At 45.6% G+C, this 12,619-nt stretch overlaps 1 protein-coding gene across 1 annotated transcript in view; it reads right to left on the bottom strand.

Moving 5' to 3' along the window:
• The window catches only part of dnah6 (dynein, axonemal, heavy chain 6), a gene marked incomplete at its 5' end in the record, with an annotated part of 137,910 nt that overhangs the window by 97,823 nt on the left and 27,468 nt on the right, over positions 1-12,619 (bottom strand). Inside the window, 10 exons of the mRNA XM_083649338.1 lie at positions 421-649; positions 976-1,072; positions 1,952-2,132; positions 3,412-3,531; positions 5,082-5,171; positions 6,660-6,710; positions 6,815-6,970; positions 7,116-7,259; positions 9,461-9,574; positions 12,367-12,495. Of these exons, the coding sequence (XP_083505464.1) occupies positions 421-649; positions 976-1,072; positions 1,952-2,132; positions 3,412-3,531; positions 5,082-5,171; positions 6,660-6,710; positions 6,815-6,970; positions 7,116-7,259; positions 9,461-9,574; positions 12,367-12,495 (1,311 nt within the window). The remainder of the gene's footprint in view (positions 1-420; positions 650-975; positions 1,073-1,951; positions 2,133-3,411; positions 3,532-5,081; positions 5,172-6,659; positions 6,711-6,814; positions 6,971-7,115; positions 7,260-9,460; positions 9,575-12,366; positions 12,496-12,619) is intronic.

A 12,619-nucleotide genomic window follows, 5' to 3' on the forward strand; every position in this document is an offset into this window, starting at 1 on the left:
AGACGATGGGTTAGCCTGGGGGCGGGGTCAGGGTGGGGTAAATTCCCCCGTTCTATCCATTCAGCAAAGTTAGAATTTAGCCGATAGCCCAGCCCAGGCAGACATGATCGGGGATTTAACCACCGCAGTAAACGCACATCTGAGCAGACGTCTTGTGTTCTGCTCTAGAACCCCCAAACCTGTAGTTTAGAGCCGCAGCACGTCTTTTGGAGAGTCAGCCCATGAGATATCGGCGGTTTTACCCCACTTGCGCGCCAGCCGTTTAACATTTTGTGGGCGTTCCCAGACATGCGGACTGTCTCTATGTAAAGTCTGTTTTGTGTTTGGACCCCAGGAAGGATAGCTGCTGCAATGCTGTAGCTAATGGGGATCTAAATCAAGTTGAAACTTGAAACGTCTCTGGTATAAATCAAAGAAGACCTTCTCTCCCTCTGGGGAGACCATCGTCAGGATGTCGTTGCTGTAGACCGTCTCTGGCTCTTTGGTGTCCAGCGTAGCTCCTCCAGCTTTGGAAGATGGTGGGGACAGCAGAGCAAACTCTAAGCGTGCAATGGCATCAAAACACTTCCTGAGGTGGGGCTGCACCGCCTGGGGGTTTCTCGTCTGGGCCAAGATCTCTAGCAACTCATCGTTGGATAAGAAGTAGAACCTGGGAGAGGAGAGGAGAGGAGAGGAGAGGAGAGGAGAGGAGAGGAGAGGAGAGGAGAGGAGAGGAGAGGAGAGGGATATGTCAGACAGTTGCTCAGAACACTGGACAGGTAGATGGAACGTGATGTGAACACGCCCCCACAGTCCTGAGAAATGATTTGAGCAGCCAGATTGGGTGTTTTTGAGCTCTGTTTTATAATAGTTGTTAACTTTTTTTAACTCATATTTGGGTGGGTAATTAATGTAATGGTCAGCTATGATATCCTATAAAGAAATGATATTTGAGACGGCTGCCAGAGACGTTAAAGTTTGGGAGGATGTGTGCACCTGGGGAAGATGACCCTCTTGGACTCCAGGTAAGCTTCCAGACACTTCTGGATCTGCTCCAATAGAGCATTGTTGTTCTGAAAGATCTCCAACAGCCCTGTGTAGAAAAAACCAGAGGGGCCTGTGTGTGAGTGTGCGTGTGTGTGTGTGTGTGTGTGTGTGTGTGTGTGTGTGTGTGCGCGTGCGTGTGTGTGTGTGTGTGTGCGTTTACCTATGTGATCGTGTGCATGTGCATGTGATTGTGGCCATCTGTATTTGTCTGTTTGCATCATTATACATGTATTGCGTGTCTATGCCAGAGGTTGTGCTGGATGTTTTCCCTGTCCTTCATGATGATGGACAGGGTTGTCAAATTATTTACCAGGCTTTTTTTTTTAAATGTTTTTAATGATAATGAGCCTATTTAATAGCATTGATCACAATAACATTTAGGCCTAATATACAGAAGAAGAAACTTAGATTATGCATTTAGAAGAGAGAAAAGATGAATAGAGATATGACCGTGCATTCACTTTTCATGTCAGCACACAAGACGCACGCACGCACACACACACACACACACACACACACACACACACACACACACACACACACACACACACACACGGTGAGATTCCTTCTATAAGCCTCTCAAATATGAACAAGGCAATTTAGACTTACAATTAAAATATGAACAATCCATTTACAAGAAATTAAGTTGAACTCAATTGAGCTGCTCTAGGAGGAACTCAACGCTTCCTCCTCGTCTGTACGACTTTAACGAGGTGATCGGCTCGCTTGTGCATAATCAATCAATCAATCAATCAATCAATCAACCAATCAATCAATCAATCAATCAATCAATCAACCAATCAACCAATCAATCGATCAACCTGCAAGCCGGACTTTGGACATGCCTGGTCTATGCACACCTGCTACGGCTGTGTGTATGAATATGTATGAGTCTTCTTTACATGTGTGTTGTGTGGTCTCCCACCTGGCTGTGTGGCTGCTCTAAGGGCATTGGGCAGCTTATTGACCTTCCACATGATTTCCTTCCAGGACTTGTCCACTTTCAGGAACATCTTGGCCTCAGCAGGCAGCTGCCTCTTGATGTCTGGGGCCAGGAAGATGCTCTCTAGGTACAGCCAGTTCCTCTGGCACATCAGCCACTCCTCCTGGAGAGAGAGTCATTGATGCTACAAACAGTGACTTTTCCTAGGCTACTTTTCCACAGACAAAACGTCTGCCAGCCCATCTCTGTGGGTTGGTGAGGCTCTCTAACGTGCGGTCCTTGAGTCTTAGCGGGAAGAACGACATATCTGTGCATTGGTGAAGGACTCTAATGTGCGGTCCTTGAGTCTTAGCAGGAAGAGGAACATCTCCTCTGTGGGTTGGTGAGGCTCTCTAACATGTGGGCCTTGAGTCTTATGCTACGTTCACACAGGGAACCTACGCCTTGCCTTGCCTCAACCCATGCCTACGCCTGCAGACCTTGAGCTGGGCGTGAACCTATTACACGCTTTTGCGATCACACCGCACGCCTTTGCACGCTGAACCTGGAGCCGAGTCACAAGCGCCTCTCCTCTCTCCCGACTGTATTTTTTCACGTGTGGTCCCGAATTATCATGTGTAGGTAAAATAAATCTGATATATTTAATGTTCTATTGATGCTGGATATGTATAACCATGTCTGACTCTGACTTTTTAGAGAGGTAATCTTGCAAGAATATGTGCTGGCACAACAACATTGTCCATCTTGCTTCTTCGGTCGCTATTCTCTCTCCTGAAGATGTGTTTGCCGACACGGAGAAAGCCCCACGTGATAGCCACCCGTCAATCTCTCTCTCTCTCTCTCTCTCTCTCTCTCTCTGCTCAACACTGTTGTAGTAACTCCATTTTATTTTGAAATTCAGTTGACTTTGCCATTTCCCACGGATATTGTCGCGTTTTTCTTTCATGGCTTGACAGAAGAAGCCTGCCTGCACGCGCCTTGTCGGCTTGAAAATAGAATTTACGCCTGAACGATAAAATCGGCGCAGGTCAGGCGAGGCGTGGGTACACGCAGGGTTCACGCTCAGGCGCCCGGTGTACACAGCCTCGTTGACTAAAACGGACGCCTATTTAAAAGCGTGGGTAAAGGCAAGGCGTAGGCAAGGCTTGGGTCCCCGGTGTGAACTAAGCCATAGCAGGAAGAGGTACATCTCCTCTGTGGGTTGGTGAGGCTCTCTAACGTGCGGGCCTTGAGTCTTAGCAGGAAGAGGAACATCTCCTATGTGGGTTGGTGAGGCTCCCTTGTTTGGCAAATTAGACAGCGCCCCTAAACTGTCCCATAAGCAAAAACGTTGAACGTCATATTATCAAATAGAACTTAAGGTTATGAATATAACCCCCGTTGTATGATCAAGTGGAACAGTATTCTATTCTATTCTATTCTACTCTATCCAAAGCCCTTACCAGTGTGTGGCTGAAGAGAGCCAGCTGTCTCTGCCACTTGTCCACCCTGGCCTTGATGGGACCTACATAGCGAGAGGATGCCACTGTGGCCACATTGATAGCGCCGTCATCCAGGAGCACCTACACACACACACACACACACACACACACACACACACACACACACACACACACACACACACACACACACTTTGTAGAATATTTAAAGGCTTTAACTTGTGGCTCGTGCCAGTACTCAAACACTGCTGGTGTGTATTCAAGATTCAAGATTCAAGATTTTTATTGTCACTTCGTGGTACAAGTATCACATGTGAAATTCTTGTGCTGTGGACTCCGTTTACAACATAGTACAAATATAACAGGGCATATGAGTGCAAAAACAACAAGAGACACAACAAGCAATAAGGCAGTAGAGTGATAAGACAAGTCAGAGACAGTGGCATATTCACTGCACATAGGTGCACATGTCATGTGCATACTTTAGACGTGCTTAAACATTTTAAAATCGACGTATTTGACGTACAGGTGCAAATAGCATATACCTAATTAAACATACAATTAAACATTAGACATACATAATGGTAGCAGCTACAGTACGGTACAGTACAGCTACTACACTATTTGTAGTAGCTGTACTGTAGCTTGTATGATGTGTGTGTTACTGCTAGTGTGTATGTTGTGTGTTACTATTGGTTTGTATGTTGTGTGTGTTACTGCTGGTGTGTGTTGTGTGTTAATGCTGGTGTGTATGTTGTGTGTTACTGCTGGTGTGTGTTGTGTGTTACTGCTGGTGTGTATGTTGTGTGTTACTGCTGGTGTGTATGTTGTGTGTTACTGCTGGTGTGTATGTTGTGTGTTACTGCTGGTGTGTATGTTGTGTGTTACTGCTGGTGTGTATGTTGTGTGTTACTGCTGGTGTGTGTTGTGTGTTACTGCTGGTGTGTATGTTGTGTGTTACTGCTGGTGTGTATGTTGTGTGTTACTGCTGGTGTGTATGTTGTGTGTTACTGCTGGTGTGTATGTTGTGTGTTACTGCTGGTGTGTGTTGTGTGTTACTGCTGGTGTGTGTTGTGTGTTACTGCTGGTGTGTATGTTGTGTGTTACTGCTGGTGTGTATGTTGTGTGTTACTGCTGGTGTGTATGTTGTGTGTTACTGCTGGTGTGTGTTGTGTGTTACTGCTGGTGTGTATGTTGTGTGTTACTGCTGGTGTGTATGTTGTGTGTTACTGCTGGTGTGTATGTTGTGTGTTACTGCTGGTGTGTGTTGTGTGTTACTGCTGGTGTGTGTTGTGTGTTACTGCTGGTGTGTATGTTGTGTGTTACTGCTGGTGTGTGTTGTGTGTTACTGCTGGTGTGTGTTGTGTGTTACTGCTGGTGTGTATGTTGTGTGTTACTGCTGGTGTGTATGTTGTGTGTTACTGCTGGTGTGTATGTTGTGTGTTACTGCTGGTGTGTGTTGTGTGTTACTGCTGGTGTGTATGTTGTGTGTTACTGCTGGTGTGTATGTTGTGTGTTACTGCTGGTGTGTATGTTGTGTGTTACTGCTGGTGTGTGTTGTGTGTTACTGCTGGTGTGTGTTGTGTGTTACTGCTGGTGTGTATGTTGTGTGTGTTACTGCTGGTGTGTATGTTGTGTGTTACTGCTGGTGTGTATGTTGTGTGTGTTACTACCTGGATGTCATCGGTGCCTCCCAGGATGAAGACATCTTTGTCACGGTGAGACAGCACAGTGAACTCTGTTGTCTTCCACGAGTCCTCCACCTGAAGGTCATCAGTAGGTCACAGGGTAGACAACAAACACCACGTGTCAAAGTCAAGATTAGCGAGGACCTATAGAGGCACTATATAAATATTTTCTGATTGTTCATTTAGGAAAGATATACATATATCCACAGGGCTGTAGTGCTATTTGTTTATGTGCCGGAGTACAACCCTACCTGTGGGAAAGTCATCCTTATGAACAAAATGAGGTACAGCACTCGAAGGTTTGATAGAAATGTGAACATCTAAACAGCGCTGTTCTGTGACTCTGCATCGTGCTACACATGGTGAAATCACATCAAACTCTTTAGGAATGCTATCAGAATTCTTCATGCACTGTGTGGTCTGTAAGTTACTCTATGAAGATAGGTGATGTTGCTGAAAGGCTTGGGTAGAGGAGATCATGGTTAGGCCATGTTCTTTTACGCACAGGTGCAGAGGGAAGCTGCTAGGGGGGCGGGGTAGGGGATTGTGGCTGCCTATCCAACGTCTATGAACACAGCTAATGTCAATATGACAACTTGACCGTTTCATTTGTTTTGATTGTCTCTCTTGCAGGACATGCACTGATGATTGGATCTTCAAGCACTTGACGGGCACGAATTTCAACTGGATTATGTGAACTGCGTCATTTCTCACTTGGAGAAAAAAGTAGCTGCCGAGCTGTGTATGCGAGCCCGTACAGCGGACGAGTTGCAGGGTGGGCAAGCCCGTGCAGCGGGTGAGTTGCAGGGTGGGCAAGCCCGTACAGCGGGCGAGTTGCAGGGTGGGCAAGCCCGTGCAGCGGGTGAGCCTAGGGATTGAGCACGCATAGCGTGCAAGATTTTTTTTTTTTTTTTTTGTGGCATGCAAGGCTTGTGTTGTATGGAAATCCAAACACGTTTGCTCACGTTTGGGCTCAGATGGTAATGATCTGCACTCGTGGGAGTGCTCATACAGCAGATAAGTGTTTCTAAACATGCTAGCTGCTGTGGGAGTGCTCATACAGCAGATAAGTGTTTCTAAACATGCTAGCTGCTGGTCATGTCAGGAGTTCACTGCATGTTTAGCAGGGTCTCAAGTAAGCGTAACTCAAAGGGGCATAAAATAATGTAGGACTTGTCTGTAGTGTACTGTACTGTACTGTACTGTACTGTACTGTACTGTACTGTACTGTACTGTGCTGTACTGTACTGTACTGTACTGTACTGTACTGTACTGTACTGTACTGTACTGTGCTGTACTGTACTGTACTGTACTGTACTGTACTGTACTGTATGTAGGGGGTGATGGGAGGGGGTTGGAGGGGGTGATGGTCATTTTGTGCTGTGGGATGGGTACTGTATGTAGGGGGTGATGGGAGGGGGTTGGAGGGGGTGATGGTCATTTTGTGCTGTGGGATGGGTACTGTATGTAGGGGGTGATGGGAGGGGGTTGGAGGGGGTGATGGTCATTTTGTGCTGTGGGATGGGACAGTAAAATCTTACTTCAATCAAATCAAATTCTCACCTTTTTGATGATGGTCTCCAGTGAAGCCTCTCCTGAAGCCTGTCCTGACACCTAGAGGTCAAAGGTCATGTATATCCAGGCCAGAATTACGGATGTTCAGCATGTCCACACACACACACACACACACACACACACACCCTACTGCTATGTGTTACCTCCTGTATCTCCGCGCCATAGGAGAAGATGTTTCGCTCCTCCAACACAGCCAGGCTGAGGGGCTCTGCAGTCAGACTAGCCCCCACCACAGCTTCCAGGATCTCCCAGTGTCGGGCCTTCAGGCACGGGTTACGCAGGTCGGTGAGCACAGGCAGCTGGAGGAAACACACACCAAGATGATACAGTCACGAACCATCTGATCACTGTCACAAACCACCGGCCAAATCAAATCACTGCTTAAATTGACACATGCTACAGTACAGTACCAGCGGTCCCTGCACAGTACTGTGTCCTACCCACCTTCTGCCTCATGTGGTCCACCTTGTTCTTGAGGCAGGGCAGCAGGCTGTTGGGCGGCAGGCCCCTCTCCAGCTGGCTGATGTGCTTGCTGTACCTGCTGACCTGTGAGCTCAGGTGCTCCAGGTCAAGCTGCTCAAAGGTGCTCTGGGGATGGAGGAACAAGCACACACACATGGCAAACTGAGAAAGGACATGTGCGCCTATGCATGTCAGAGGGCTACTTTCATCATCACTGATGTCATCAGTCACGTCATCACTGAACTGGCTCAAGCCGCTACAAGTCTGCAGGTCGCCTTTGACGCCAACCGTCGCTTTTCAAACTAAAATTAGTCCTGAATTCAAATATAAAACCAAGTGGATGATGTTCTCTAGATCTACTTACAACAACCTTGGCATCCGCACACTTCAGGGTGAGGACATTGAATGTGTGGACTCATACAAGTACCTTGGTATCTGGCTAGACCCTAAACTTTCCTTCCACTCACATGTTGAACACCTTACCAAGAAACTGAGGAGGAAGATTGGCTTCCTGTACAGGAACAAATCCTGCTTCTCTTTTTATTCTCCAAAATCTATTGTTCAATCGTTAATTCTATCTGTTTTTGATTATGGAGATGTTATATATATGCATGCCTCACCCACCATTTTGAAGCTGCTTGATGCTGTGTATCATAATGCTCTGCGTTTCATAACAGGTGACCGTTTTCTTACACATCACTGTATATTATATGAAAATGTGGGCTGGCCCTCCCTGACGGTTCGCAGAGAGCAACATCATCTCTTATTCATTTATAAAGCTTTGATTGGGAAGCTGCCACTTTATCTGTCCTCAACTCTCACTCATAACAGTATCAGTTATCAAACACGCTCGCGCTCTTATGTCAGACTGTCTGTCCCACGCGTGAGGACTGAGCAGGTCTTATGTCAGACTGTCTGTCCCAAGCGTGAGGACTGAGCAGGTTTTATGTCAGACTGTCTGTCCCAAGCGTGTGGACTGAGCAGCTCTTATGTCAGACTGTCTGTGCCACGCGTAAGGACTGAGCAGGTTTTATGTTAGACTGTCTGTCCCACGCGTGTGGACTGAGCAGGTCTTATGTCAGACTGTCTGTGCCACGCGTGTGGACTGAGCAGGTCTTATGTCAGACTGTCTGTGCCACGCGTGAGGACTGAGCAGGTCTTATGTCAGACTGTCTGTCCCACACGTGAGGACTGAGCAGGTCTTATGTCAGACTGTCTGTCCCACACGTGAGGACTGAGCAGGTCTTATGTCAGACTGTCTGTCCCACACGTGAGGACTGAGCAGGTCTTATGTCAGACTGTCTGTCCCACACGTGAGGACTGAGCAGGTCTTATGTCAGACTGTCTGTCCCACGCGTGAGGACTGAGCAGGTCTTATGTCAGACTGTCTGTCCCACGCGTGTGGACTGAGCAGGTCTTATGTCAGACTGTCTGTCCCACGCGTGAGGACTGAGCAGGTCTTATGTCAGACTGTCTGTCCCACGCGTGAGGACTGAGCAGGTCTTATGTCAGACTGTCTGTCCCACACGTGAGGACTGAGCAGGTCTTATGTCAGACTGTCTGTCCCACGCGTGAGGACTGAGCAGGGAAACACTGCGTTTTCTTTTTATGCTCCTAACAAATGGAATGAGCTCCAGGACCATTTAAAATTGGAGTGATTGATCCCTCTGAATTCTTTCAGAATGCTCCTAGAGAGCGCGCGCCCTACACCAGGAGTGTTCCTGTTTTACATGAAATATTTTCACTTGTTCTTATTGTTTTATCATGTCTGTAAACTTATAACCTCTTTGTATATGTTTTCTGTACCCAGGGCACTCTGTGTATAATGTTTTCTGTACCCAGGGCACTCTGTGTATAATGTTTTCTGTACCCAGGGCACTCTGGCAAATGAGAGCTTTGAAAAAAAAAAAAAAAAAAAAACTATAGCCTCAGCCTGTGTGTGTGAGAGTGAATTTATGACATCACTGATGTTGTCATCAGTGGGACAAACAGACAAAGCCCTAAGCCCCTTATATCACACACACACACACACACACACACACACACACACACACACACACACACACACACATATATATATACATACATACGTGTGTGTGTGTGTGTGTGTGTGTGTGTGTGTGTGTGTGTGTGTGTGTGTGTGCATGCGCGCGTGTGTGTATATATATATATATATGTGTGTGTATATATATATATATATGTGTGTGTATGTATATATACTGTATATGCCCATGTTAAGCGCTTACCCAGACTCCATCCACTGACCCCCTGCTTGCTAACCACTATAAACCAAGAGAGCCAAGATCCGTTGACGGAGCTGTGCTCACCTGCATCCATCGATCCTGCAGAGAGTCCCACTCCTCTAAAGAGTCCCTCAGCAGATGTTTCAGCTTCACCTCCACACTCAGATCCTCCAAGGCCTCAAACCTGCTCACCTCCACCTATATTCATCAGAGGATAGAGGCGGGGAATTCATTAACAGCCTGTAGGTAGGAAGAAAAAGATATAAATATATACAGTATATACGAGTTGATAGCAGTGGTTCTACTTTATGTTTTTGGTGTTGTGTTGTGTACAGATGAGACGGACTTGGGTCTTCAGTATAAAAAATATAAACTTTAATTTCCTATTCTTTACACTTCTAAAATTAGGGAAAAGGGAATTTGGATCAATATAGGCATTAAAAGTCTCTCAGCTGCTTGGTCTATTCACCTTATTCTTTGCCCATACAAGGACGCTTCTGCATGACGTCATTTCGTAATCGTCTTTCCGGTTTTAAACATGGAAGTGGATATACGCCTACCGTAGTCATTTAGACTTGCCAAAAAGCTGTTTTCAAGCTAAAAAACCCCCAAACTGTTTTAAAGTTTTCATATTTGTCAGGTAAGAACGTAACATATATGTGACCAGTTTATCAGAATAACGTACGCCTATTGGGAATCTTTAACGAGCAGCGAGGACCGGGAGTGCTGGCTGTGCTGACACCGGTCGGACTAGCTATCTGTCAAACCCCACTGTAGTTAGGCTACTGGCAGTGAGAAAACACTGTCGACGTGCTTTTGTAACTAACGTTAAATGCCGACCGGGTACAGCCATCGGCTCCTCGCAGCAGTAACGTTATGAACATGTAACTGAAGTTGGTTGCAGTGTAGCTTAATTCTGAATGTTGCCAAACTTCATTCATACTGACGTTTTATTTTGAAAATGGCCGCCAACTAGCGCTGAACCGGAAGAACAAATACGTTGCGTCGAACGCGGAAGAGAGAAAAAGTGGGCGTGGTGAATAAGGTGAATAGTCTGATATGAGTCTCTGGCTGGATGTCTGAATAAACCTCCCCTCTGCACAGGTGAAGGGAATATGTAGCAATCAGTGAGGTGATCAGTTGATTGACAGGCAGATCCTCCTCCTGGCCTGTCAGTCACGCGTTATAGAGAGCCCCAGGGATGACGTATTTTTGTATATGACAGAACCTTGAAGTTCTTCTAGTAGGAGGTGTAGGTTACACTCTAGTATGACAGAACCTTGAAGTTCTTCTGGTAGGAGGTGTAGGTTACACTCTAGTATGACAGAACCTTGAAGTTCTTCTAGTAGGAGGTGTAGGTTACACTCTAGTATGACAGAACCTTGAAGTTCTTCTAGTAGGAGGTGTAGGTTACACTCTAGTATGACAGAACCTTGAAGTTCTTCTAGTAGGAGGTGTAGGTTACACTCTAGTATGACAGAACCTTGAAGTTCTTCTAGTATGAGGTGTAGGTTACACTCTAGTATGACAGAACCTTGAAGTTCTTCTAGTAGGAGGTGTAGGTTACACTCTAGTATGACAGAACCTTGAAGTTCTTCTAGTAGGAGGTGTAGGTTACACTCTAGTATGACAGAACCTTGAAGTTCTTCTAGTAGGAGGTGTAGGTTACACTCTAGTATGACAGAACCTTGAAGTTCTTCTGGTAGGAGGTGTAGGTTACACTCTAGTATGACAGGACCTTGAAGTTCTTCTGGTAGGAGGTGTAGGTTACACTCTAGTATGACAGAACCTTGAAGTTCTTCTTAGTAGGAGGTGTAGGTTACACTCTAGTATGACAGAACCTTGAAGTTCTTCTGGTAGGAGGTGTAGGTTACACTCTAGTATGACAGAACCTTGAAGTTCTTCTGGTAGGAGGTGTAGGTTACACTCTAGTATGACAGAACCTTGAAGTTCTTCTAGTAGGAGGTGTAGGTTACACTCTAGTATGACAGAACCTTGAAGTTCTTCTAGTAGGAGGTGTAGGTTACACTCTAGTATGACAGAACCTTGAAGTTCTTCTGGTAGGAGGTGTAGGTTACACTCTAGTATGACAGAACCTTGAAGTTCTTCTGGTAGGAGGTGTAGGTTACACTCTAGTATGACAGAACCTTGAAGTTCTTCTGGTAGGAGGTGTAGGTTACACTCTAGTATGACAGAACCTTGAAGTTCTTCTGGTAGGAGGTGTAGGTTACACTCTAGTATGACAGAACCTTGAAGTTCTTCTGGTAGGAGGTGTAGGTTACACTCTAGTATGACAGAACCTTGAAGTTCTTCTAGTAGGAGGTGTAGGTTACACTCTAGTATGACAGAACCTTGAAGTTCTTCTGGTAGAAGGTGTAGGTTACACTCTAGTATGACAGAACCTTGAAGTTCTTCTGGTAGAAGGTGTAGGTTACACTCTAGTATGACAGAACCTTGAAGTTCTTCTGGTAGGAGGTAGGGCTGGGCAATATAGCGATGTTATATTGAGATTGTGATGTGAGACTAGATATCATCTTAGTCTTTGGAGATCGTAATATCGTGATATAAGTGTTGTCATAAAGGCTGCATTACAGTGAAGTGATGTCATTTTCTCAGCTTACCAGACTGTTCTACTGTAGCTCTTCTGTTATTTGTCTTTACCCATTGAGTCATTATATGCACATTCAAAGTGCTTGTGACATCACACACGTAGCTTTGACTTACACCTGAACATTTAGTCCACTTTCTACAAAATACCAAGATATGTATCACCATTCAGCCTAAAAATACACAGATATGATTTTTGGTCCATATCACTCTTCCCTAATAGTACTGTTCAATACCTTGCAAAATAGTCTTTAACCAACATGAAAAAGAATTGTGATAAGATTGTGGATCGGGATCCTGCCTGAAAAAAATGGTGATATGATATTTTGCCATATCGCCCACCCCTAGTAGGAGGTGTAGGTTACACTCTAGTATGACAGTACCTTGAAGTTCTTCTGGTAGGAGGTGTAGGTTAGGGCCTGGGCCTGCAACTCATCCAGGGAAATCTGGATCTCACCCAGCAGCAGACGCACTGCAGAGGAGTCTGCATTGATGTCCAGGATTTGAGGATCCTACACATGGAAATTCACAACGAGACAAGCAAGTCAACATGGAGTAGAAACATCGGTAGCACTTTACATTACAGCTAGAAAACAATGAATAATAGCGGGGGTAATAGTGATAATGAAGAAGTAA

This window comes from Poromitra crassiceps, assembly GCF_964638095.1.
Source record: "Poromitra crassiceps genome assembly, chromosome: 13".
NCBI lineage: Eukaryota > Metazoa > Chordata > Actinopteri > Beryciformes > Melamphaidae > Poromitra > Poromitra crassiceps.